Source organism: Muntiacus reevesi, chromosome 15 (assembly GCF_963930625.1).
Source record: "Muntiacus reevesi chromosome 15, mMunRee1.1, whole genome shotgun sequence".
Taxonomy (NCBI): Eukaryota; Metazoa; Chordata; class Mammalia; order Artiodactyla; family Cervidae; genus Muntiacus; species Muntiacus reevesi.
In genome coordinates, this window is record NC_089263.1 from 27,879,278 (window position 1) to 27,906,445 (window position 27,168).

The 27,168-nt window shown below is 41.9% G+C and overlaps 1 protein-coding gene across 1 annotated transcript in view; it reads right to left on the reverse strand.

The window, feature by feature from the left end:
- Positions 1–24,869, reverse strand: part of LOC136147361 (neuronal acetylcholine receptor subunit alpha-7) — a 137,329-nt gene extending 112,460 nt beyond the window's left edge. The window contains exons 1-2 of the mRNA XM_065906744.1: positions 24,824–24,869; positions 24,435–24,574 (exon numbers count right to left, since the gene is read on the reverse strand). Coding sequence (XP_065762816.1) covers positions 24,435–24,574; positions 24,824–24,869 — 186 coding nt within the window. The remainder of the gene's footprint in view (positions 1–24,434; positions 24,575–24,823) is intronic.
- Positions 24,870–27,168: the final 2,299 nt, after the last annotated feature.

The window sequence follows — 27,168 nt, forward strand, 5'->3', positions numbered from 1 at the left end:
AAAAATGTAAGTAATGTTTAACAGGGATCCAGAACTAAAGAACAAACAAACACAGATGAACAACACAATAAATGAAATGAAAAATACACTAGAAGGAATCAATAGCAGAATAACTGAGGCAGAAGAACAAATAAGTGAACTGGAAAATGGAATGGTGGAAGTAATTGCCAAGGAGCAGAATAAGAAAAAAAAAAAATAAATGAAAGAATTAAAGACAGTCTCAGAGAACTGAGAAAACAGTAAATGTACTATTTACAATAGCCAGGACATGGAAAAACCTAAATGTTCAATGACAGATGAATGGATAAAGAAGAGAAGGTACATATATACAATGGACTATTACTCAGACACTAAAAGAAATGACATAGGGTTATTTGTAGAGATGAAGATGTACCTAGAATCTCATACAGAGTGAAGTCAGAAAAACAAATATCGTATATTAACCCACATATGTAGAAACTAGAAGAATGGTATAGATGAACCTATTTCCAAGGCAGGAATAGAGACACTGATGCAGAGAACAGGGATGTGGACACAGATAAGCAAAGGGAGGATGGGGTGGATTGGGAGATTGGAATTGACATATATTTGCTACCATGTGTAAAACAGATAGCTAGTGGGAATCTGCTGTAAAGCCCAGGAAGCTCAGCCCAGTGCTCTGTGGTGACCTAAAAGGATGGAATGAGGGGAGGGGTCAAAGAAAGGGGTGATGTATGTATGCATATACCTGACTCACTTCATTGTGCTGCAGAAACTAACAATATTGTGAAACAATTATATTCCAATAAAAATAAGTAAATAGACTTAAGGCAAACTAAAAAAAAAAAAATTAAATAAGCATGAAACTTAAAAACAAAAACATGATTTGGATACAAGCATACATCCAATTCTTCCCCAAATTAAAAATAAGTGCAATAAGTAATGTGTTAAGGAATAAATTCAATCTTACCAAAACAAACATGAAAGGAGACAAACAATAACTTGATCTGAAAAATAAATGGATGAGAAATGATGACTGACACAGTTCTCCAAATACAGATCTAAGTCCACATGGAGGAGGCTGAGATGGAGCCCAGAACAGCTCACAAGTGGGAAGAAGCAGGTAACCATGAAAGCACAAGTATAGAGGAGGTTAGACGGGAGGACTGGCATCAAGTGTTTATAAGAATCACTTAGATGCCCCAACACACTCATATGCAGGGCTGGCAGCTGCCTCTCCCTGCCCTGGCGGGATATTAGAATCTTAGTCTCTGGAGAAGACAGCCCAGAAGGATTCTGTATGCCAGACAATGGCAGAGCTACAATGGAAGTGATATGCTACAAACAGAGGTAGGTTTAAGAACAACTGACTCCTCCAGCCCTTAACCCCTCTCAGCTCTCAGAACGCTGATTGCCTGGCTCAGGCTGCCTAGGTGGCAGACTAGAAAATTTTTTTCTGGCCAAACTCATCAGCCTGAGAGAAAAGATCCAATCATACTAACATCTCCAAAATAATACCTTCTGAGCCAGACTGTGCTGTAGGGAAGCCTACACCACCAATCTCTCTGAGACTCTCATACACTCACATACAGACATGCAACCCCAATCAAAGTCATACAGCATTATAAGAAAGCTTCTAATATAAAAAACAGGATCAAAAATATAAGCAAGTAAAAAAGGAGCTTTGAAGAAATAGACAATACCGGGAGCAGATAAAAACATCCAAAACTTAAAAAAAAAATTTCAGAAATGTAAGAGAAGCTATTGCATCAATGTAAAAAGAGCTAGGTTTATCAGGATGCAGTTGCTAACAACAAGCAACAAACAGAGTGCAAGACAGTTCTTGGAAATTGGAACACTGAAAGAAAAAGAAACAACAAAATTCAGAGGGAAAAATTTTTTGCTTGGTTGCAGATACTACAATCCATCAAGCAGAAGGGAAAAAATAAAGCCACATAAGACCTGGCTTACAGATTTCAAAACAAACTTATGGTTACCGAAGGGGAATGTTGGGTGGGGAGAGGGCTGGATTGGGAGTCTGGAACGAACATATACACACTACTATATATAAAACAGATAATCAACAAGGATTTACTATAAAGCACACAGAACTCTACTCAATATTCTGTAAAAACCTACATGGGAAAAGAATTTGAAAAAGAGTAAATATACATTTGTGTATAACTGAATCACTTTGCTAACTCAAAGTTTGCACAGTGTTAATCACCTGAAACCAACACAACACTGTAAATTCAAACTTTTTTTTAAACCTAGAAACCATATTCTTCTACGCTCCCTTTCTCAGACCACTACTGATGGCACCATACACCAGAATGAGAACATAAATCTAGAAAGCAAACAACACAAGACCCTGAAAAGGACATAACTGGGAAAAAGCAACAGGAATTCTCTGCTTGAGTTGCGGTATATTAAAGTACAAAATACATATTTTTTTTCCCTTTGTCCCAGGTTCCTGACATGACACAAGCTTCAAAAATGCTTGGAATTTTCTGATAGGAATGTCTTCATTATGCTTAAAAAAGTAACTGGTGGCACGGGTTACCCTGAAGAGTTTCAGGATGGGTGCTGGTCAGGAGGAAAACCCTGGGGGACGTTAGAGGGCTGGAACTTTTGGCTCAACCTTCAAGGAGGTGAGGGAGTGCTAGAGATGGAGTTCAATAATGTTGCCAATAATCTAATCAATTCTAGCCACAAAAGGGGATTTCAATAAAAAGTCTAGACCATGAAGCTTGGGAACTAAATTCTGAAGTTGTTTTTTTTTTTCTTTTAAAGTTTCAGAAGGTTTCATCTGCTCCCTGTATTGTCTGTTTCTTCAGATCCCTTTATTCCCTGCTTATATTTTTAGTTCTGCTTTTATGTCAGCTCTTATGAGAGCTTCCTGGCTGGAAGGGTGGCACAGTATACCAGGAGAGTAACAGCATAGCTCCTGGGCTCTGGACCTTCCTCCACTTGGCCCTATGTACTCTTCATCTGGCTGCTAATTTGTACCCTTTGTAACAAAATGATCCTTGTCAGTATAGCAACTTCTTGAGTTGTGTGAGTTGTTCCAGTGAATTATCCATCCTGGGGTTTGAAGAGGCCTCAAATTTGCAGCCAGCCAGATAGACATGCAGACAACCTGAAGACCCTGTTTTGAGTCTGAAGCAAGAGCACCCTGTTGGGAACTGTGCCTTCATCTCAAAGGGTTTGATGCCAACACAGAGTAGGTCAGGTCAGAATTGAATTGAATTGTAGGACACTCAGTGTCAGAGGTTTGTTGACAGAACCCGACAGTGAAGGAAAATTCCAGTTCAACAGTTGCTAATTTAGTTACAAGCAGCAAGACAAATGTTTCTGAGCACGCACTTCTAAAAACATGAACCATAAAAACCACATTTCTGAATGTAAGGACAGCAATTTATACTTCTTCTGGAAGGTTTGGAGAGGAAACAATGATGGTTACATGAAAAATTCAACAACTACGGAAAAACAATAAATAGTGTTAACTGAGGAAAAATAGTTATACTAGAAAATAAACGTAATCATAGCCACAATGATTGGTTCATGCAAACTGTGATTTCATAATGATTTTAATATACACTGCATATTAATTTCACCAAAAATTATGATATAATTTCACTGGGAGAATAAGGGAAGAAAAAAAGAAGTGTATTATCTGGAGGCGGGGGGTGAAGAGACAACTAATTCCTCATCTTTGGTACTGGAAAGTCCTTAGATATTGACCATAACTCTAAACCAAAAAGCAGTAGTTACTATAAGCATTTTATTTAGAGATACAATGCAAATTTAGAGACAATGCAATTCTCAAAGAAATATCCAGAGTTGAAATTAGATGCTTCCAGGAAATGTAAACTGAGGCAGGGGTGTAAATAAGCATTTAACCTATGTGCAAGGACCGTATTAACAAAACGTATTTTTTAAAAAAGTTATCATCACCCACAATGGGACTATGATATCACAGTAAGCAGCATTATATTTTAAGGGGCAGAATCAGAGGTGCGGCAGGGTTCCCAAGCTCACACAATTATGGAGGGTTGGATCAAGTTTGAAATTGTTGTCATGATCCCAAATCTTGTGTTTCTCTCTCGAGCTTCCTAGTATCAACCTGTCAATCAGTAAGTGTTTTGATATCACAGGAGTAAAAAAAGATGAATTCTGATTGGCAGGGATTGGGGAATCTCTTTATAGAAAGTATCCTTTGGACTAGGCTTTGAGACATCTCAGGCTGTTCCCTGCAGGCAGGGAAAAGTGCCTGGACCATATACCTGCCTCCTCTCCTACTACTACCTGGCTTCCCATCTGGGCTTGGGAAAGCATGGAGCTCCTGCAGTTTACCGACCACATGATTCTGATGCATGTGTCTGATGAGCTCCTGACAGTCTGTAAACCATCTACACTCTCTCAGGACCTAGTGGCCCCACTATTACAGCTCCTATGAACTGCACCAATGTTGGTATACAATCAACAGAATAAGATGAATAACAGTACATCTGACAGGGCTGCTGCAAGTACTATATTTGGTATCACACTCACTACAGAGCCAGGCACTGGTACTGGATCTTACAACCCGTGGAGGACTCAAAGTCTGAGACCCACAGTGCCCCTCATGATGCCCAGCTCTGCCCATCGCTTCTTGATGGGTGTGCTCCATCCTCCCCCTGGACTCTGATTCAATACTTTCATGCCTCCATGAAGCCACCCTTCTTCCCAGGTGAGCAGCAGATGGTTTTGCATGATGACTTTGCATTCTCAGGGTTCTCCAGAAAAAAAGGAACCAATAGGATGAATATATATAAATATATATACACACACACATATGTATGTGTGTATAAGAAGGAAAAAAACAGGGCAGGAGGGGTGCCACATGGCTCGCAGGATCTTAGTTCCCTGATCAGGGGATTAAATCTAGGCCATGGCAGTGAAAGTGTCTAATTCTAACCACTGGACCGCAAGGGAATTTCAAAAAAATTTTAATAAGGATTGGCTCAGACATTTTTGTAAGACTTGGCTCACACAGAACTGGCAGCACAGTCCTATAACCCACCATCTGGAAAACCAGGAGAGCTGGTGGTGTGACTCAGTCCAAGTCCAAAGGCCAATGGTGTCAGTGCCCCCACAGGACTGTAAAGCTGGAAGGCCCATGAACCATGAGCTCTGATGTGAGAGGGCAGGAGAAGATGAGCAAATCAGCCCTCACTCTGCCTTTTTGTTCTATCATGACCTAAGTGAGTTGCGTGAGGCCCACTTGCTTGGATAAAGGTGATTTCTTTACTCAGTCAATTCACATGCTAATCTCTTCCATGATCTCAGGCACAGTCAGCTACTGGTCTTGTTTTTGCTGACTGTATAGAGCTTCTCCATCTTTGGCTGCAAAGAATATAATCAATCTGATTTCGGGGTTGACCATCTGGTGATGTCCATGTGTAGAGTCTTCTCCTGTGTTGTTGGAAGAGAGTGTTTGCTATGACCAGTGCATTCTCTTGGCAGAACTCTATTAGCCTTTGCTGTGCTTCACTCTATACTCCAAGGCCAAATTTGCCTCTTGACTTTCTACTTTTGCATTATAGTCCCCTATGATGAAAAGGGCATCTTTTTTGGGTGTTCATTTTAGAAGGTCTTGTAGGTCTTCATAGAACTGTTCAACTTCAGCTTCTTCAGCATTACCGGTCAGAGCATAGACTTGGATTACCATGACATTGAATGGTTGGAAACCAACAGATCATTCTGTCATTTTTGAGGCTGCATCCAAGTACTGCATTTCAGACTCTTTTGTTGACTATGATGGCTATTCCATTTCTTCTAAGGGATTCTTGCCCACAGTAGTAGATATAACGGTCATCTGAGTTAAATGCACCCATTCCAGTCCATTTTAGTTCTCTGATTCCTAAAATGTTGACTTTCACTCTTGCCATCTTCTATTTGATCACTTTCAATTTGCCTTGATTCATGGACCTAACATTCCAGGTTCCTATGCAATGGAAACTTTACAGCATTGGACCTTGCTTCCATCACCAGTCATATCCACAACTGGGTGTTGTTTTTGCTTTGGCTCCGTCTCTTCATTCTTTCTGGAGTTATTTCTCCACTGATCTCCAGCAGCATATTGGGCACCTACTGACCTGGGGAGTTCATCTATCAGTGTTATATCTTTTTGCCTTTTCATACTGTTCTTGGGGTTCTCAAGGCAGGAATACTGAAACGGATTGCTATTCATTCCCTTCTCCAGTGGACCATTTTTGTCAGAAATCTCCACCATGACCCATTCGTCTTGGGTGGCCCTACATGGCATGGCTCATAGTTTCATTGAGTTAGACAAGGCTGTGGTCAATGTGCTTAGATGGGTTAGTTTTCTGTGATTGTGATTTTCAGTCTGTCTGCCCTCTGATGGAGAAGGATAAGAAGCTTATGAAAGCTTCCTGATGGAATAATAGACTGACTGAGGGGGGTACTGGATTTTGCTCTGATGGGCGGGGCCATGCTCAGTAAATCTTTAATCCAATTTTCTGTTGATGGGTGGAGCTGTGTTCCCTCCCTGACATTTACCTGGGGCCAAACTATGGTGGAGGTAATGAAGATACTGGTGATCTCCCTCAAAAGATCCCATGCATGTACTGCTACAGTCCATGCCCCCAACCCTGCAGGAGGCCACGACTGACCCACGCCTTTGCGGGAGACTCCTGGAAACCCACAGGCAAGTCTGGGACAGTCTCCTGTGGGGTCACTGTTCCTTTCTCCTGGGCGCTGGTGCACAAGGTTTGTTTGTGCCCTCCAAGAGTCTATTTCCCAGTCCTGTGTAAGTTCTGGCAGCTCTACGGTAGGGTTAACGGCAACCTCCTCCAAGAGGACTTATGCCATACCCACTGGACATGGAACAACAGACTGGTTCCAAATAGGAAAAGGAGTACCTCAAGTCCGTATATTGTCACCCTACTTATTTAACTTATATGCAGAGTACATCACGAGAAAGGATGGGCTGGATGAAGAACAGCTGGAATCAAGATTGCTGGGAGAAACATCAATAACCTCAGATATGCAGATGACACCACCCTTATGGCAGTAAGCGAAGAAGAACTAAAGAGCCTCTTGATGAAAGTGAAAGAGTAGAGCAAAAAAGTTGGCTTAAAGTTCAACATTCAGAAAACAAAGATCATGGCATCCAGTCCCATCACTTCATGACAAACAGATGGAGAAACAGTGCAAACAGTGGCAGACTTTATTTTTCTGGGCTCCAAAATCACTGCAGATGGTGACTGCAGCCATGAAATTAAAAGACACTTACTCCTTGGAAGGAAACTTATGATCAATGTAGACAACATATTAAAAAGCAGAGACATTATTTTGCCAACAAATGTCCATCTAGTCAAGGCTATGATTTTTCCAGTAGTCATGTATAAATGTGAGAGTTGGACTATAAAGAAAGCTGAGTGCCACAAGAATTGATGCTTTTGAACTGTGGTGTTGGAGAAGACTCTTGAGAGTCCCTTGGACTGCAAGGAGATCCAATCAGTCCATTCTAGAGGGGATCAATCCTGAATGTTCAATGGAAGGACTGATGTTGAAGCTGAAACTCCAGTACTTTGGCCACCTGATGCAAAGAGCTGACTCATTTGAAAAGACCCTGATGCTGGGAAAGATTGAAGGCAAGAGGAGAAGGGGACGACAGAGGATGAGATGGTTGGATGGCATCATCAACTCAAGGGACATGAGTCTGAGTAAACTCTGGGAGTTGGTGATGGACAGGGAGGCCTAGGAGGATCCTGCAGTTCATGGGATCACAAACAGTCAGACACAACTGAGCAACTGAACTGGACTGACCCATTTCACAACAGAGTGATTATGGATGAGACTGGCCTTGTTTCTGTCATCATGTGTTGCCATTTCCCCACAGTATTTTGTTGGGCTTCTTAAAATCATTTCTAAATATTATTGGAACGTTCAAATTTTTTTGTTTCATTTTCTTTTCAAGATTTGAAAATTTCAGAATCTCTTTCCACTTGCATAGTGGTTATTTAAAAATTTTGAAAACACATATTTTCACTTACATTTACACACACACATACATATACATACAAACATATGTATACAGAGACATTAAAAAGCACAGACATTACTTTGCCTACAAAGGTCCATCTAGTCAAAGCTATCGTTTTTCCAGTAGTCATGTACAGATGTGAGAGCTGGACAATATAAAAGGCTGAGCACTGAAGAAATGATGCCTACAAACTGTGGTGCTGGAGAAGACTCTTGAGAGTCCCTTGGAGTGAAAGGAGATCAAACCAGTATATCCTAAAGGAAAACAATCCTGAATATTCACTGGAAGGACAGATACTGAAGGTGGAAGCTCCAATACTTTGGCCACCTGATGCAAAGAGCTGCCTCACTGGAAAAGACCCTGATGCTGGGAAAGATTGAAGGCAGAAGGAGAAGGGGACAAAAGAAGATGAGATAGTTGGATGGCATCACCAACTGAATGGACATGAATTTGAGCAAACTCCAGGAGATGGTGAAGGACAGGGAAGCCTGGCATGCTGCAGTCCATGGGGTCACAAAGAGTTGGACACAACTGAGTGACTGAACAACAACAACAATGATATGTAAAGAAAGAAAGATATGTATGTGTGGGTTACAGACTACTATCAACCTTTCACGGATGGCTGTTTGACAATTAAGCTTGATGGATATTTTTTTGATCTCTTACAAGTTTTTCTTATATCCCACTTACTTTGTTTTGGGTTTGTTTTTTTTCATAACTGGAATACATTATCTAGCAATGCTTTCAGATAATATATGGGTGGTAAAATCTGGATCCATGTAGATCTGAAAATTCTGTTTTTCTACTTGGCTCTTTAGAGATTTGGGGATAATAATTTCTCACCTGAGTTATGATATTATAGACCATGTCTTTTCAAATCCCAGATTTTTCTGATAAGACTACAGATGTCATTTTGGCAATTATTTTTAGCAAGTGATTTTCCCTCTGTCCTGGATGAATTTAAGGGTTTTTTTTTTTTTTCCCTATCCCTGGTGCACTGAAATTGAAGTGTTCAATGAGTCTTTTACATTAAGTTTTTCATGCTTTCCTTGAACTCTAGAAGCTTTTTTAAAAAAGATCCTTTCTTTATATTTTTACTTTCCATTTGGTCAGTTATCTCTTTCTGAAATATTTTTCTAGACTCAAGTCAGAATTTATTCCAATGTCTACTGTCAATCCATGGTTTCTGAATAAAGTTTCCCACTGAAGGGTTTCTTCGTAAAAGCAGATTCAAGTCTGGAGTGAGCAGTACAAGACAGCCTTGAGATATCTCATTTTATTTCGTTCTAGAAAACAGAGCAACTAAGGATCAGAGAGAGCTTACCAAAAGGACACAGGAGTCACCTTGATAATCTGAGCATCAGAAACAAAAATAAGTGGAATGAAATAATATATATCAAATATCCGCCAAAATAATTCAAATCATTATAATAAAATCTCACTGGTCATCTACTATTTGAGTATCTTGAATACTGCATAATATGTTCAAAAATTTAAAAAAAAAAAAAAAAAAAAGCAAAAATATCCCCAAACAAAAAAAAATATGAAAAATGCCTGGGTTCATTCAAGTCCCCAAATCTTCTCTGCTTAGATCAGAATGGTCCTAATAATATAGCACTTTGTTCATAGGACCATACGTGTTGATACAAACCTAAAAAACTACCTATTAGCAGGGGAGACAGGCCCTGAATCCCCCTAGCCCAGGTTACATCTACAGATTTCTTACAGACATGATGATAAACTCAGGAGTCTCATTTTCCTCCAAAAGAGCAGCATTTCTGAAACAGGTGCAATCTCTCCAATCCAGACAAATCCATACCATGCATTCCGTCTTGCTATTCCTTTCCTCTATCTAAGACAAGTTTCAAACCCTTTAAAAGTATTTCTTTCTAATGCTGTGTGCTTTTAAAGTGATATTTTTTTTAAAAAATGCAGGGAGCCAGTGGAAAGCTGGTTTGTGATAACACATCAATGACCAGCTGCTCCCTGTGCGGATGCAAACCACCACTGGAAATGAAACACATTTCCTGTCATGAGTATTCATTCCCTTTCAGTTTTTAATTTAATCCAGTGCCTATAATTTCCCCTGTCATCAACAATGAAAGTGCCATCTGCACATTGTTGCTTTAATGCCTGCTCAATGGTTACTGACAAAGGAGCATCCTGGTCCGTGGCCATCACATTAATTGTTCCACACACGGAACAAGAGATGGGGTCCAACTGGCCTGATGCCCTTCAAAGGAAGGAAAGAAAGGAGGTGAGGGGGACCTTCCTGCAGCCGAGTGCCAGTCCAGCTCCTGGTACAGAGAGCTGCCTTCAATGCTTCTCATTCCTGAGAACAGACCACTCCTTTCAGAGAAAAGCCTCTGGTGCAGTTTCCATGCACTCTGGGACTGTAAAACACAAGACCATGGATACAAAGGACAAACCAGATTCAGAGAGATTCCCCTATGTTTAAATATCTATGCTGCATGCATTTTACCTAGCTGAAAATTAAAAAGTATCTCCTGACCTCCAATGGTCTATAGGATGTGCCCCTGAAGACTAGCCAGAAGCACGTGAATGTTTGAAAATATTGTGATTCTCTAGGCTTTGTCTGTTTTTATCAACGTGTCTGTTATTCTTTAGTTTCCATCAAGGAATTTTGTTGATCCTCAATCTCCAGATATTTCAGGCAAATACAAAATATTATCCTAAATGATTCAATCACAATTTGATGAGTAACCACAACATTTAAAGCAAAAATAAATTTTAAAACAGTAACATTCTTGGTTTTATTTAAAACACACAAACAAAAAAACCTTGTGAAGAAGTTTTTGATGTTTTCTCTTAAGTGTTTTAAAGCTTTTGACCAATTGACTTTTAAGACCCGTATAATGTTTCATTTACTCTATAAGCTATAAGTATAAAGTCAAGACTTTTCAAGTTAACATACCAGAAAGTTCACTACCTCACAAAGGCTGGTTTTGAAACTAGTCAGTAGAGAACTGTTTTAAGTTGCTTAAGACACTTTGGGGAAATTTAATTTTTCTCCAGTGTCAGATTATAAGCATCCAAACAAAAATAAAAACAGAAAACCCATCTCCATCTTGTTTGTGAGCCATCAACATCCATCATGAGACTCTGCCTTGAGGTATACCTGCCAGCCTCAATAAATAAGCTCATTCTGAAAAGACTATTTCTATCAAAAGATTCCAAATAATTGGACTTTAATCCTAACAAGAGTCCAAAAAAGTATTTGATATTTTAATAGGTTTCTTACAGTAACCGCCTCTCCTTCTACAGGGGCCACAATAAAGAAAACATTCATTTAAATTTAAATAATCATAAACCTAAGATGTATATAAAAATGCTCATTTTCTCAGTTCTTGACTGCCCAAGTGTTCACTGCTGTTTAAAGAAACACAAATATCAAAATGACATTGCAGAAATGTAGACATGGATCTGTGAATCAAATAATGAATTAAAAATACAAAATAACATTTTTACCCATTGGCTTAGTTGCTGATAAGAGTATCCAGTAAGGTTCTAGCTTAAGATGTCAACTTATACCCATCTATTTCCCCTCTGCCCTCAAGACTACTGAAATTAAAATAAAGGAGAGAAATGGTATGCCAATGAAAAAAAAAAATGTTGTCTGCTATATCAATAAACAAAGATGTTACAGCTATCAAGCCACCTCATTAGAGCCACCCCTGATGGTGAGTCATGAGGGAATTCAGGAACAGAAACAGGATGCCTACCATCAAGCAGTCACTGACTGCAGCCACCCCCAGTGGAGTACCCTGAAGGGACTTTGGATGAGAAAGCCCAGGATCCTGGCCCTAGAGAGCTGAGGTGCATATGAAAGGAATGACTTCAGTGAGCCCAGACTTTTGCATCTTCCCATACATAGAAAATGCTAAATTCCTTAACTTGAGATGTCTGGTTTTCTTTAGTTAACAGTAATCTTCTGATGCACTGACTACCTGGTCTTTGTTGCAAAATTCCTATAAACCTTGGCTCCTCCCGTGCTGTGCTGTGCCTAGCCACTTCAGTCGTGTCCGACTCTCTGTGACCCCATGGACTGCAGCCCACCAGCCTCCTCTGTCCACGGGATTCTCCAGGCCAGAGTACTGGAGAGGGTGGCTTCTCCCTTACCTCTATGGAAAAGTCCCTTAGAGCTGAGATCCTGTCTTCTGGACTTAAGCAAATAAAGCATAATTCTCAACTTTCAGGTTGTACTTTTTTTTTAGACAAGATATTCAACACATCACAAGAGCACACACACAGAGGCTTGGTGACTGCAAAAGCCAATGAAGGAAGACCTGTGCTCAACGCTGAGTACGGGGCTGCAGGGTAGAGGGAGCAGGTCTGCCATGTAGAAGCCCAGAGTTCAGAAGTGCCCTGAGTCCAGAGGAGGGCAGGGAGTATGGAGTGGACCTCTCACAGGTGAATTCAGAGCAAGCTTTGTCAACTTCCTCCTGACAATAACAAACTACCAGGTTTCTCCTCACCTCACTGAGTCAAAACTCAAACAAACTGATCTGATCAGTGAGTGCTGGACAGAACAACATGGCAGCCACTCCAAAACCTGCCTTCTAAGTCCCAGATGGGTGGCCAGTGCTATGAGCCTAACATTCATGGGATTCCCAAGGCTTAGCTGTGCCCTCCCCTAAAAGCATAAACTATCTCATTAATGTTTTTTTAATGTTGGCTACTTGTTGCATCCTTAATAATTTAGGAATACTAGGTGAAGTGAGGTATCTTACTAAAATCAATGTTCCCCACACCATTTACTTTTTAAACGTGAACACTGGAAAATGTAAAAATCACATCTGGGGCTGACATTACATTTCTATTAGACAGCCCTGAATTAGGAAACAAAGCAGGTCATGTGAAAAGAGATGCCTTTGGAGCAAAGCATTCAGTCCTTGAGCATTTACTCAGTCCTCAAAAATGTAACAGGCCCCCTCTGATACAGCACTTCTACTAATGTTTCTGTTCCCTAATATAAAAATAAGAAGAGATACTAAGAACCAGAGGAACTTTAGAAAGTCTTGACAAATACATAGTAAAAATAGAAAGGCAAAGTAAATAAATAAGCAACATTAAAAGAAGGGGAGGAAAATAACCCTAGAAGAAATAACATTACTTAGTTTAAAACAAATGAACTACAAAAGTAAAGAAGGAAAGGACAACCCTCCAACCAGTACTCCCAGAGAAAGAGGGCCCAGTGTACAAAAGACAGGACTGGTGAAAGGAGGACCTATTGGATCTACAGCGTGACCAAAAACATCGGGATAACAAGGTACAATAAGATTTGGTGAAGAAGGTAAAAAAGGAGATCATCTGAGCTTGACCCCAAGTCAGCTGACACCAGGCACACACAACCCCAATGAATGGCACAGAAACACAGCACTGAACCCACAGAGAAGGAAACAGGGGCTTAGAAAAATGGCTTTGCAGAGAACAGTGCTTACACTGTCACAAGATCGTGAGGGCTGTTTTTTGTTTTTTTTTTTTCCCCCAAGTCAAATCAAGCTACTGTCAAGTTACAGAGAAATTAAATAAGACTGTGGCTCAGCTGGTAAAGAATCCGCCTGCAATGTGTGAGACCTGGGTTCGATCCCTGGGTTGGGAAGACCCCCTGGAGAAGGGAAAGGTTACCCACTCCAGTATTCTGGCCTGAAGAATCCCATGCACTGTACAGTCCATGGGGTCGCAAAGAGTCGGACATGACTGATTGACTTTCACACTCACACACACACACACAGAATAGAATGTAAATGTTACCAATGTGAACATGGAAGGACTTCAAGAGAAGCAGGGGCAGAAAGGAAGTGATTACAGAGCGGAAAAGCTGAATTCCAGACAACAGAAATGACAAGAAGCTTTGTTTTTTTCAACAAGTTAGTTTGTAGATATAATTAAGTCTACTATAATTTTTAAAAATTGATTAACACTGGTTTTCTTTTCAGTTTAAGTATAGTTGATTTAAAATGCTGTGTTAGTTTCGACCATAAAGTGATTCAGTTATACACATATGAATTCTATACCATACTTTTCCACTATGTTTTATCACAGGATATTGAATATAGTTCCCTGTCCCAGACAGTAGGATCTTGTTGTTTATCTACTCTAATAGTTTCAAACCCCTCCCCCTTGGCAGGTTTGTTCTTTATGTCTGAAAGACTGTTTCTGTTCCTTAGATATGTTCACTTGTGCCGTATTTTAGATTTCACATGTCAGTGATATCACAAAATTGCTTTATAACATTACATAAGTTTGACGTATACAACATTACATTTCCACTTCTGTACACTCCAGCAGGCTCACCACTAGAAGTTTAATTTACATCTGCCACCTTCTGTCGATACCCTTTACCTGTTTTATACTTTTGAAGGTGCAAAAGTGAGCAGCGGAAGAAGCAAGAAGAGAGGTAAGAGGGGAGGTAAGGAGAGCTGTGAATGAGCTGAGTTCATACCTATCATAATAGGAAGTCACAGGAATGGGTGAAGTTGATCAATCCAGGAAGAGGACGATTAAGATTACTAAAATAGTGTCCTAATGGTGTCATAACCAGAAACAGAGGCAACAAAATGTATCTGGGTAAGAGTCAGCATCGAGATGGCCCAGGGCTTTTCAGAAATCCTTTATTATTGGCTCTGTAAATGCTGCATCTTATTGGCATTTATTTGTGTTTGTATTTCAATAAAACTTTATTTACAAAAATAGGCAGTGGGCAGATTTTAACCGGTAGGCTATAGTTTGTAATCACTGCTCTATTTGTTTTTTACTACTTTGCACCTACTAACCCTAAACTCTCAATCCACCCCCGACCCCGTCTGGCAACCACAAGTCTGTTCTCTATGTCAGGGAGTCTGTTTCTGTTTTGTAGATAGGGTCACGTGTCATAATAAAAATGTCATAGCCCTGGCATTTTCTCCGTATCATGTACACACTATATAACTGAAATGTCTCTCTCAGGGCAGACAAAGTAGATAATACAATGCCTAAAGCAACAAAGTGCACCAATCATGCAATCATTATACTAACAATCCTTTAATTAGCCTTGAAAAACAAAATAATCATCAGTCTAGAGCCCCATGTGAAGGTAAAGCAACAACAAAAAGCCTCTAAATGCAAATATATAGAAAATTATCTTCATGAACTTGAGGAAAGGAAAGATTTTTCTAAAGATAACATAATATACACTAAACATAGAAGAAAAGAATTACAAAATCAGGCAATTAAGAATTTCTGTTCATCTAAAGATACAATTTATCTGTAAGCATGTGTGTGCATGCTAAGTTACTTCAGTTGTGTCCCACTCTTTGCAACCCTATGGACTGTAACCTGCCAGGCACCTCTGTCCATGGGATTCTCCAGGCAAGAATACTGGAGTGAATTGCCATGCCCTCATCTAGGGGATCTTCTTGACCCAGGGATCATCTAACCCTTGTCTCTCACATCTCCTGCATTGGCAGGCAGGTTCTTGACCACTAGCATCACCTGGGAAGCCCATCTGTAAGCATGTGAAGTATGAAAGTTGCTCAGTCATGTCCGACTCTTTGCAATGCCATGGACTATATGGTCCATGGAATTCTCCAGGCCAGAATACTGGAGTGGGTAGCCTTTCCCTTCTCCAAGGGATCTTCCCAACCCAGGGATCAAACCCAGGTCTCCCACATTGCAGGTGGATTCTTTACCACCTGAGCCACAAGCATATTCTACATCAATGAGGAATTTATGAAAAAGAGAACATGAAAAGAGTGGAAAGACCAGCCAGGGTCAAAGATACTCACAGAAACATTTTACAAAGGGCTCAAGTCCGTAAAATAGAAAAACACATACAAATCCTAACAAGGAAAGAACAAAGCCACACACACATACACACACAGATAAAAATAGGCAAGAGATATAAACAAACACTTTGCAAGAGAAGATGATATCCAAGTGGAAAATTAAGAAATGAAAATGTCCTCAACTTTATTGGTAATCAGGAAACCACTAATTAAAACACAAGGAAATATATCACTCCTCACCCACTAGAATGGTAAATTTAAAAGACTAAAATACAAAGTGTGGGTGATTATGTAGAACAAGAAGAATTTTTCAGACACTGCTGGTGAGAATGTTAATTGGTATAATCATTTTGAACAGGTTTTGGCTTCATCTGGAGAAGTTAAAGACATGCCATCCAAGCTCCTGGCTAGTCCCTTCCTATGTATATACATGTGATAGAAATACATAAACATGTGCATCAAAAGATGTATGTGGTTGGAATATTCATGTCAGTGTACTTCACAAGGGTCCAAAAACTAGAAACAACCTAAAAAACCTCCATCAACAGAATAACAAATAATGCTACATCCACCCAATAAAAATGAATAAACTGCAGCAACAGGCAAGAACTTGGGTGACTCTCACAAAAATAAAAGTGAATAAAAGCAAACAAAAGGATACACACTGTGTTCTTGTGCGATTCCATCTATACAGAGTCCCAGTGAAGGGCAAAATTAAACTCTGATGCTTGACATTATGCTGTGGTTTTCCAGTACACAAAAAGAGGGAGAAGAGTGAGTCATCTTGGGTGGTGGTTACCTGCATGGTAACCTGTGACAATTCATTGAGCTGGTTTTGATATTTTGCCACACAGGGGACCCGTATTACACTGCAATTCAAAGTTCAAAATGACTTCTCAAATGAAATCTGTCTAAGAGCTAAGCCAGCGTATTAAAGGTTACTTCAAATGTCAATAAAACATCTTAAGGAAAACAGTGAATAAATGAATGTTTCTGGACCAGTGATTTCAATTGTAAATGTTATCAATTTGAGTTTAATCAATCAGTGAGCAGCCTTGGCTTAACTTGCTTAGTCTGAGCCCCTCCATATAACACATTATATGTGTGAGCTTCTGAAGACAGATGCAGTAGAATAAAAAAACTGTTTTATGATTCTAAAGTTTCAAAACACCTGGAGCTCAACCTGACCACTTGCCTTCTCTCCACAAAATAAAACAAACACATTTTTTCTTGCTCAGGAATACCTCTTTTACCAGAGACAGGAATCTTTACTGACAATTTGCCCTCAGTGATCCCAGAATAAATTTCCCATGCTGGGGATCATCTCACAGGTGGCCCTTCTTAACCATGGCGGCAACCATGTCACCACCCCCCACGCCGCTCACTCCCACTGCAGGGGGCACTGGTCAGCCCAATCTAAGGCGGACTCTTGAGTCTGGAGTCAGCCCCATGTCCAGGCCTCTCCCACTACCCCGCTGGACTTAATTTCTTACTTAATTTCACATTAGTTTCAGTCACTTGTTTGGCTCTCTGGAAGTTGTGACTCTGAGGCTTTTGCAATAACTTCAAGTTTTTTCTCTTGGAAACTTAGCAAGCCTATTATGGGATGTCTTATCTTGTGATATCCAAAAGAAACATTCAACAAAGAGAGAGAAGAGTAACAGGGTGTGTGTGTGCACACATAAATGTGCACATTCATGCTTTTATTTTTTTTTAAATGGTTTTGGTTTTTACTTTGAGGGCTCTTTGACTAAAACAGTTTATAGCTGATGTGGAATGCAAATTAAGGGAATCACTGAAATAAAGAGAATGAGAATTAGAAGTTTCAAATTAGTTTCTTCTTCTCTAAGGAGTAAAACTCTACCTAATCCTGATAAATCAATAAGTGAGCAGAGATTTTCACTAGCATCTCTCCATGACAAGACCATTTCTCTTCCTTTAACAGCATATCAGGGATGAATCAGGAGTTCTGAGAGAACTAAGCCTTTGGGGAATATCTTTAGGGGTAGACTTGAAAGACAACATTTACAAGAAAAGTGTCCTTTAGTGAAAGTGCCCATAATCCCCAGTCTATAAAGCTAAAAGAATTCTGTACCTTTATGTCCCAGAGCAATAAAGAGGTTTAACAGGGGTACAATTTCTACCATAATAAATCTGGATCAATTATAAAGATGCATTACAAACAAGTTTTAATTTAGAATTTCAGTTCTGCTACCCAGGATAAAAGAAAGGAAATGAAAGAAAGCTGAGCGCAGAAGAATTGATGCTTTTGAACTGTGGTGTTGGAGAAGACTCTTGAGAGTCCCTTAAACAGCAAGGAGATCCAACTAATCCATCCTAAAGGAGATCAGTCCTGGGTGTTCATTGGAAGGACTGATGCTGAAGCTGAAACTCCAATACTTTGGCCACCTGATGCAAAGAACTGACTCATGTGAAAAGACCCTGATGCTGGGAATGATTGAAGGCAGGAGGAGAATGATGAGATGGTGGAATGGCATCACCGACTCAATGGACATGAGTTTGAGTAAGCTCCGGGAGTTGGTGATGGACAGGGAAGCCTGACATACTGCAGCCCATGGGGTCACAAAGAGTCAGACATGACTAAATGACTGAACTGAACTGAACTGAACCCACAGTGATGAACTAGATAGTTCTCACCCACTCTGCAGTGAGAACAACTGGGAAAATACAATGAGAAATACAGTCAAAGAATAGGGCAATGAGGAACAGCAGGGCCAAGGTTCAGGAAAGGGAGGGAAGCTTAGAGAATAACAGGGTCTGGGGCCACTTTTCCAGAACCATGTGATGATTTCTAAAGCAAAGCCTAGGAGGCCAAAAGTTAAAGCAAATCTTGGCAGACTCAAGAGCTAGCAGGACATAGTGGGGTTCAAGGTCTACAGAATAGAGGGAAGACCTTGCTAAGTTCTCTATATTCACACTCTAGAATGTATATGCAAAATTGAGAAACAAACTAGCCCTCTGAGGAACGGAAGCCCAGGTCCTCCTCTTCTCAGTCACTAACTGGATTAAGGTGATTTGTGCTTGCCAGAACCTATAGCCTGAGTGTTGGTCAGAAGCAAATGTAAAATGGAGGGAGGTATTGTCAAGTGTCAAGATCTTTGAATTATCTCTGTGATTTTTCACATACAAAATCTACGACAACATAAAACACAACAAAGCTTTGAAGTAACATCATGAATCATTTCAATAAAAACTTTATAAGAGATTTCTAAGATAAAAATACAAATAGGGATCAAATACACAGTGGTAGTGAGAGTTACATAATAGTGGGGAAAGAACACAATCTTATTTTAAAATTCAGTTTACCACTTGGCCTATTTGTGTCACTTTAAAAATAATGCCTGCTAATATTGTTTAAGGTGCCATAATGGTGTTATGCCATTTTAATTTTTAAATATTTCTCTAAACAACCTATGAACATAGAGAAAAGTCTGAAATGCACCAGAAGGCCTTGAGTAATGGTGATTTGGATGGTTTTTATCCCCCTGCAGTCCTTTTTTAAATTTGATTTCCTACACAAAACGTTATTTGTAGCTGCAAGAAACATCACTTATAAACACATTATTAAGATAATTAAATAACTGCACCTTGGGTTTTCTTCATAGACTGTCTTCAAGGTGTGCAATTTTTACAGCAAGTATTTGATAATGTTAAGTTTGAGTTGTAGCATTTCACATAGTGGCCAGTAAATGTAAAATCGTTAAGTCTGATAAAGCAGAGCAGAGCCACCAAGGGATTTCAGATAACACACAAGCCCTCAGACACTGGACTCCACACCCATGCCTGCATTCTGCAGTAGCAAACCCCAAATGCACAACCACCTAGTTCTGCTGTCTTGTGACTCAAGTTTCTAAAAAGTTGAATCTGCAATCCCAAATGTATAAAACAGCAAAAATCATCCCTGCATCATTATGTATTATACATTTCTATATAATTATGTGTTGATTCTTATTATTCAGTTAAATACCTTGCCTTCTGGACATGTTTTCCTAACTATGCACATTTATTTTATGCAAATCAACACCAGAATGGCCTTTAGATGTGTGTGTACAGACAAATGACTAAATAGAATGCAAAAAGGAGACATATTATGGAAACTGTTGGTAGTTTAGAATCTTACACTTGCATCACTTCAAAATGATTTCTTAGGTATTATCTCATTCCCAGCCCAGTTACAAGCCCATGTAGTAAATTAATAATCACCGTTAAGTCAGACTATGCAGTTAGGAATAATTTAGGTACCTTCAGTTAACAAATTTATCTATGTATCTACATAGAATTCTCACACACAGTTATATATCATAGACAGTACGCCCAAAAGGTCTCTGGAATCTGTCGTTGTCTCCACATTTCCACACTGACCATTACAGTTTTGACCTCTTCATCCTTTGCCTACATTTTCTCGTCTCTTTAATCTGTCCCCCCCACACACCTCAGCATCCTTGATCTAAACACAGATCTAATAATATCCCACCTCTGATTAAAAATCCACCACCCTCTCACTCTCTACCTTGTGCCTCACTAAGGGGCTGACAGATAGCTAGAGGAGATCACAGTAGGTAAAACTATCCCTCTGAAAACACATGGTTTGTCTTTAAAAGTTCATGTACATTTTTTTTCATTCGTCTATAATTTATACTTGTTGGGTTTAATACAAATATTGTGGTTTGGACTGTTTCCACTTCTAGAAAAATATGCAGCGGCAAGCTGATCTTGCAGCTTCATGAATCCTCTGGCACACCACCACCACCTCCTCATATCCTGGGAGATTTACCCTGATGAAGGCCCAAGACAAAATCTCAACTCTGCAGAGCCACTCGACATACCTTACGCTCAACATCTCTTCTGTCTATGGTATGAACTCCCTTAGCCCTCCTACCAGAAGATAACCCTCGTCCTTCATCTTGCAAGGTGTGTTTCTAGAACATCATTCTCACAAAAGGGTATGTAAGAGAAAGTTAGTAGTTTGGTTAGTATGACATCCCTCTTTTAAGAATTCTCAACACACATAAGCACGTTCAAGTTTCTGAAGAGCTTTGCAGCACAACTGCAGCAAGATCAACTGGGAGCCAGTTGATCACACCTTGCTGAGGGTACAGTGTCCTCCCACTCTCATCTTTCTTCACCCTGTTCGTTCGCTTCACCGGGAAAGCCTTCCATGTTTTCTCCAACTGGCAAACTCCTACTCACCTTTAGAAACCTAATTCCTAGCCACCTGGCTGGAAGGAAATATATCCTCCTAGGTGTGTCTGTACCACATTTGCATTCAGGTACATGTGAGATACTCTTGAATTTACACATCAGTCTCCATAGATAAGACTGTGAATTATAGAAGCAGAAATAATCCCTTAACCATGTATAGATTCCCAGAATCTAACAAAGTCCACAAGAAGATTTCAATAAAAAATATGTGTTGAATAAGCTGATGAAGAGGTAAACAATCTGCCATGGAAATAAGACATGTGGAATCATACATTATCTCCCTGTACTCTAGCCGGGAAATCTCTGCTGGCAGAAAGCAGAACAGTAACAAGATTTGGAAGGAAAATGGTCTCTAGAACAGCCCAGTCAGAATGGGCAAAGGACCTCTGGAACTGAATTTGTAAAGAGAACCTGATACCAGTGAGGGCTTGTCACAGGAATCAGTTATGAGTCACTGTATCTCTGTCCAGGGTCCTGAGAGTCCGGCTGGAAAGCCCTGGCTCTGTCTCAAAACCAGACAGACTCAAGTCTGGCTGGAATACAAATGTTTGCATATTTCATTATTTCTGATATAGAGACTTCCTTTTCACTGTAATCTCAGGGCAGTCACATTCAATCAGTTACACTCAAGTGGTTTAAATAAATTACGCTGATTTTTTTTTTTTTCTACAAAAGAAGTTATGGATTCTAAAGGAGGCTGGACATACAAAGGACCTGCAAGGCAGCTGTGACACAGCCCTGCCTCTAACCAGTGAGCAACCCTGGCCAAGAGACCACACCTTTCTAGGCATTGATGTCCCAACCGTTGAGTAGCTACATTATGAAGATAAAGCAAATCTTCAGTGAATTACCAGTGTGTGCCAAGCGCTTTCTCTTATTTAATCCTCTCAAAACCCTGTGAAGTGGACATTATTCTCATTTTACACATGAGGAAACAGAGCTTAGAAAGTAAAGTAATTTGTTGAAGGCCACTCCATGAGCTCACAATATTGGCAAGCTGGGAAGTTCAACACATTCACAGCTAGATCCATGGTCAAGGTGAGACCAAAGCTTTCTCCCCTCCCACCCTCCCGTGACCTCTGGCTGCTGACAGCGGTCTTCACGAGAGCTTCTCTCTGGTATCGCAATGTTGATGACACACACTGCTTATAATTATTATTCTTCTTAAAATCTTCCAACTTGACAAATGTTTGCATTTCACTATTTTTTTTTAGTTGTCACATCATGTAACCCTAGCTTATAACCAAACTTTTCATAAAACCCAAAATCTCTCATGCAATTTGATTCCTGAAAGGTCTCTTAAAGAGATGGAGGTACTAGGAAGAAGCCTGCAGCTTCCTGGTGAGTGGCTTTCTCTCCAAGAGAGACTGCCACAGCCCACGGCACCTGCTCCCCTTGGTCACTGCTCCCGATCCCCGACTGAGTAGCCACTGCCCCTCCACATCCCAAGCATCCAGCACAAGGACCAGTCCAAGACCAGGAGTTGTGACACAGACATACCCACAGTGAGGCCCAATTGGGGCCAACCCCAGGCAAATGGTGTTGGGGTGGCTTTCATTTTCTCACCACTTTGGAGTGTGCTAGCTCATCTAGTCCTCTGTAACATGCGTGCATGAGTTGGGGATGGGGGGTAATTTTGTTTTATTTAGATGAAAATGACCACTGTCTTCTGTCTAACTTTGCAGTCTCTCAAAGTTGCCTCCACAGTCTTCAGGTCATCACAATGACCGCTGAAGTGCTATCCTGTCCAAGGTATTAACAGGAAAGTACAGACTCAGGATGCTTGAGAAACTTAGCAAAGATCAACCAGGTTTCCCCTGTGGCTCAGCGGTAAAGAATCTTCCTGCAATGCAGGAGCCACAGGAGACAAAGGTTTGATCCCCAGGTTGGGAAGATCCTCTAGAGGAGTTCATGGCAACCAACTCTAGTATTCTTTCCTGGAGAATCCCCATATACGGAGGAGCTTGGCAGGCTATAGTCCATAGGGCTGAAGAGTTGAACACGACGGAATCAATTTAACACGCACACCTAAGACCAATCATCCAGAAATGAGCAGAGTCAGGACCTACCAAGCTCCCAAGGACAAATCCTATGATTCTCAAAGTAACAGAGAAGCTGCTCCATATAGTCTGCCTCCCCAAATGCCACAGGGCTTGTGCCCACCTCACCCATCCCCCAAAGCCTCCGAGATTCCATTTCTCTGCCCTGGCTCTGCTCAACACCAGGGCAGCTTTCTCAGCACCTCTTCCCCTAACCCCACATCTCTGTCCTTTCCTTCTTCCTACAGTCCAAGCTCTCTAAACAGCATTTTTTTGCCCTGGTAAACCACAGGACAGCACTTATCTGCTTTTACAGCTCTCCAATGTGATAGTTTCTCCACGTCACTGCATACACACTGAATATTTGGAAGCATAGGTCTAACTGTGGAATAGGAGCACTACACATTTAACACACGTGTCCTGTGGGAAAAGAAACCATTCATCTTAGCAATTGTAACTACCTTAAATGACGCAACATACAACAGTTTAATAGAAAGGGTGCTCTTTATTTGCAGGATTATGAAATCTCACCTTTCTTCTTACACTTCTGGAGACTCTTAGCACTTTCCACCTGTTGTAGCTTTTCTCACATCCTTTTCCTACCACATTCTCCCCTCCTTGGAACACCATCATCCCTACATACCGCTCCGGAGCCGAGTCCAATGCTTTGTCCAGGCTAGACCCTGAAACTCACTTACAAAGACTTAAATGCTTTCATTAAATACTTGTACTGTATGAAGGATGTGCCAATGAAAATTGAATATCCAAAGCAATCTAGAAGAGCAGAAAAACAAACTTATCCAGATTTTACACAGATCTGCCAATTGAAGTGAGCACTAATAAGTCTGCAAGAAGCCCGTGGGGCTGGAAGCAGTTGCCTGAACGAGCAGACAAGTGTATCTGGGCAGCGGTGGCTTGCTCATCTTCAGAGCAGGATCACCTGCATTAACCTCCCCAGGAACCATGCCCATTATTGGAACTGGGGAGGGGGTCTAAATGCTCACAGCTGGTCCTCTGCCTGGACAGACGAGTCAGCTGCAAAGTCCAGGGCCAGACCCTTACCCAGACCACGGAAGCCGCAGAAAAGTCTAGAAATGCCTAAATTGACACCCATATCAGACTACATGCCAGTACTTATACCAGAAGGGGTACTAATGTGTGACCATTCGGACCTATTCTTGATGATTCCTGACTCAGGATGGAGACACTTTCACCCTGAGTTTCTAATCCGAGGGCAAGTCAGGTCTGAAGTACCAGCGCACAGGTGGCCTGGGAACGCCAGGTTCCTCCCTGGGCGGCTGGGGAAACAGAGGCACACGGCAGCGGGCAGGCCCGGGCCCGGCCGGAACTTACCACGTCCATGATCTGCAGGAGGCTCAGGGAGAAGTAGACTGTGAGCGGCAGCGAGTCGTTGGCCACCGGCCTCTCCAAGGGGTTGTAGTTCCTCACCAGGTCCTTGTAGAGCTTCCTCTGGAATTCGCCTTGTAGGGACACTTCAGGAGAGGAGAGGAGAGACGCGCGGGCTGCTCAGGGCAAGCCGGCGGGGATGCGCCCCCTGCCCGCACCCCCAGCCGCCCAAGCAGCGCAGCCCAGAAGTGCCGGGCTCGCCTTCCACCGGCAGCGCCTCCCGCCGCCCTTCGCAGCAGGCGCGAATCCCCAATCCCGTCCTCGGCGCGGGGCGCCCCGAGCCGCCTGGGATCCCAAGGAGCAAGAGTGGTGACTGGAGAGACCGGCGGCTTTACCGTGCAAGATCGACGCTGCCAGCGCCAGGCACAGCGAGCCGCGCATGTTGGGGGCCGGAGCTGCGCGTCTCGGAGATCAGCCCTGGCCTGAGCCTGCGGCCGCAAAGCCGCCTCTCCCGGCTCGGCTGGCGCGCCTTTAAAGAGCCCAGCGCGCGCCCACGCCCCGCCCGCCCCCGCGCGCCTCTCCACGTGACGAGCCCCGCCCCCGTCCCCCGCGCCCCTCCCCCCCAGCCCGCCGCCCGACCCCAGCGGAAGGCGGCCGCGGGGGAGACAGAAGCCCAGAAGTCCAGGAGAGGCGCGCCACCTCCCCGCGTCCGTCTCCACCGAGCCGTACCCGCGAGCCCGAGGCTGTCAACGGCCAGGCTCTGCCTGTCTCTTCTGTCCTTTGTCCCCGGTCCGCTCGCTGCCACTATCAGACAAGCCACGCCGGGTCGCTGGGAGAGCGGTGGGACCCTTCTGAATCTGGCTCCCCAGGGCCCTGCCTCCACGCCAGCTGCTGGATGCAGAGCCCAGGAACCAGGCTCTCACAGGTTCACGAGTCCACCCAAAGGAGAGGAGACAGACATGAGACAGGTCCCTCCTACCCCCGCGAGCCGTGGTGGATGTTCTTCCAGCAACCATTTGCTGGGCATCACCAGCCTGATTCTCAGATGGTTCTGGAGGTGTCCAGAGGACAGCCGAAATCTGCCAGGGAAGCAATATTCAAGGAGGAGACGCTGCAAAAGTGTGTGATGGGATTCCCAGTGTATATCTTCTTCATGTTTAGTTCTCTTTTAAAGGCGATTCAAAAGGTTGGGAGAAAAAAGTTAACTCTCAGCTTTTTGCCAGAGGACAGGCAAAAGTTGGTGGTGTGATCTAAGCTTTTTTTTTTTTTTTTTTTTTGCCAGTGAAAGGTCATTGCCAAGAGAAACTTCTGAGCAGATACCAATCAAAGAGGTCAGGGGCTTAATCATATCCCAGATGTTGAAGAGGGGGCCTGATTCTGGGAGAGGATGGAAGAGAGAATGCTGAGGAGAGCCTTCAAAAGTGGTGGGTACACTCTACCCCTTTTACCCTCAGCAAGCATGTTGCAGAAGGCTGAGAGCAGAGGGGTCCCTGCACTCAGTTAGGTGGTCTGCAGCTCACTTACCTTAGGCCCCAGAGAATCCGAGCTCCACCAGATGTTAGGATCACTGTGGACCAGCAGAGGCAATGCCTGTATGTCTGAATTGCATAAGGCTCAGACTTCTTGAATAGCACCAAAAACTAGGGGAAAGCTTACCAAAATGTGACTGCCCATGAATTTACCCCAACATCAGGAATGGGCAGCTAAATCGGTTCTTTGAGTTGGAAAAATAAAGAAATATGCCAGCTTGCAATGAAGTGTCTTGTAGCAAATTGACACCTGCTTTATATATATATAGACATGATGCATATATAAATAATCAGTATAGGCTTTGATAACTGTACCAAGATCCTAAAAGAAGGAAGGGTTCATTCTTTCTGGAGAATGGTTCGGAGAAAAGGTTGACTCCTGACCTGGGCTTGCCTCAAAGGAGGTGTTTGCTGGGAACGCCAGAGGGGATTCCTGGTGAGCAGACACGTGTCATCTTCACTTCATCTGGTTCCTGAGTTCTACACCATCTGTGGCAGCCAGGATACACACAGAACTGGCATGTGGTAAAGGAATGAGCTACACAGTATTGGCTGCTGGCAAAAAGGGAGTCAGACAAGGGAAATAAAACCCAACAGAATAGAGGAGACATAAACATCATTTGGAAAATTGCCAGTGACACACCACCTCCAGTGGTCCTATGAGCACAGCTCTTAATCGCCTACAGATTACGTGAAAGTACCTAAAAGCCCTGCCTTCCATCCTAGAGGGATATGAGCCCAGAGGGGCCAAGGAACTTCATATATGTGTGGTATGGTCGTGGGGATCAAGGTCCTGGAAGCATAACTATTTCCTTGCCTCCCTTGTACCCTGCAATGCCAGAAATCTCAAGTTAAATCATTTTCCAGTGGGACAGCAGGTCAATGAGTACAGATCTTCCTCAAGCCCTTATATTGGGCTTACATCTGGATAAACCCATTGCAAGTTGTTAATAAGTTGAAAATGCATTGAATACAACCTAACCTACCAAACGTCAAAGATTAGTTTAGCCTAACTTGAACATGCTCAGAACACTTATATTAGTTTACATTAGCCTATGGTGCACCTCTGTATTGAGCAAGTTTATTGATGTAATTTTTCCAACCACATTTGTTCACTTCATGCCACCGTGTCACATTTGCTAATTCTCACCATATTTCAAAGTTTTTCATTAAAATTATATTCTTTATGGTTATCTGTAATTAGTGATCTT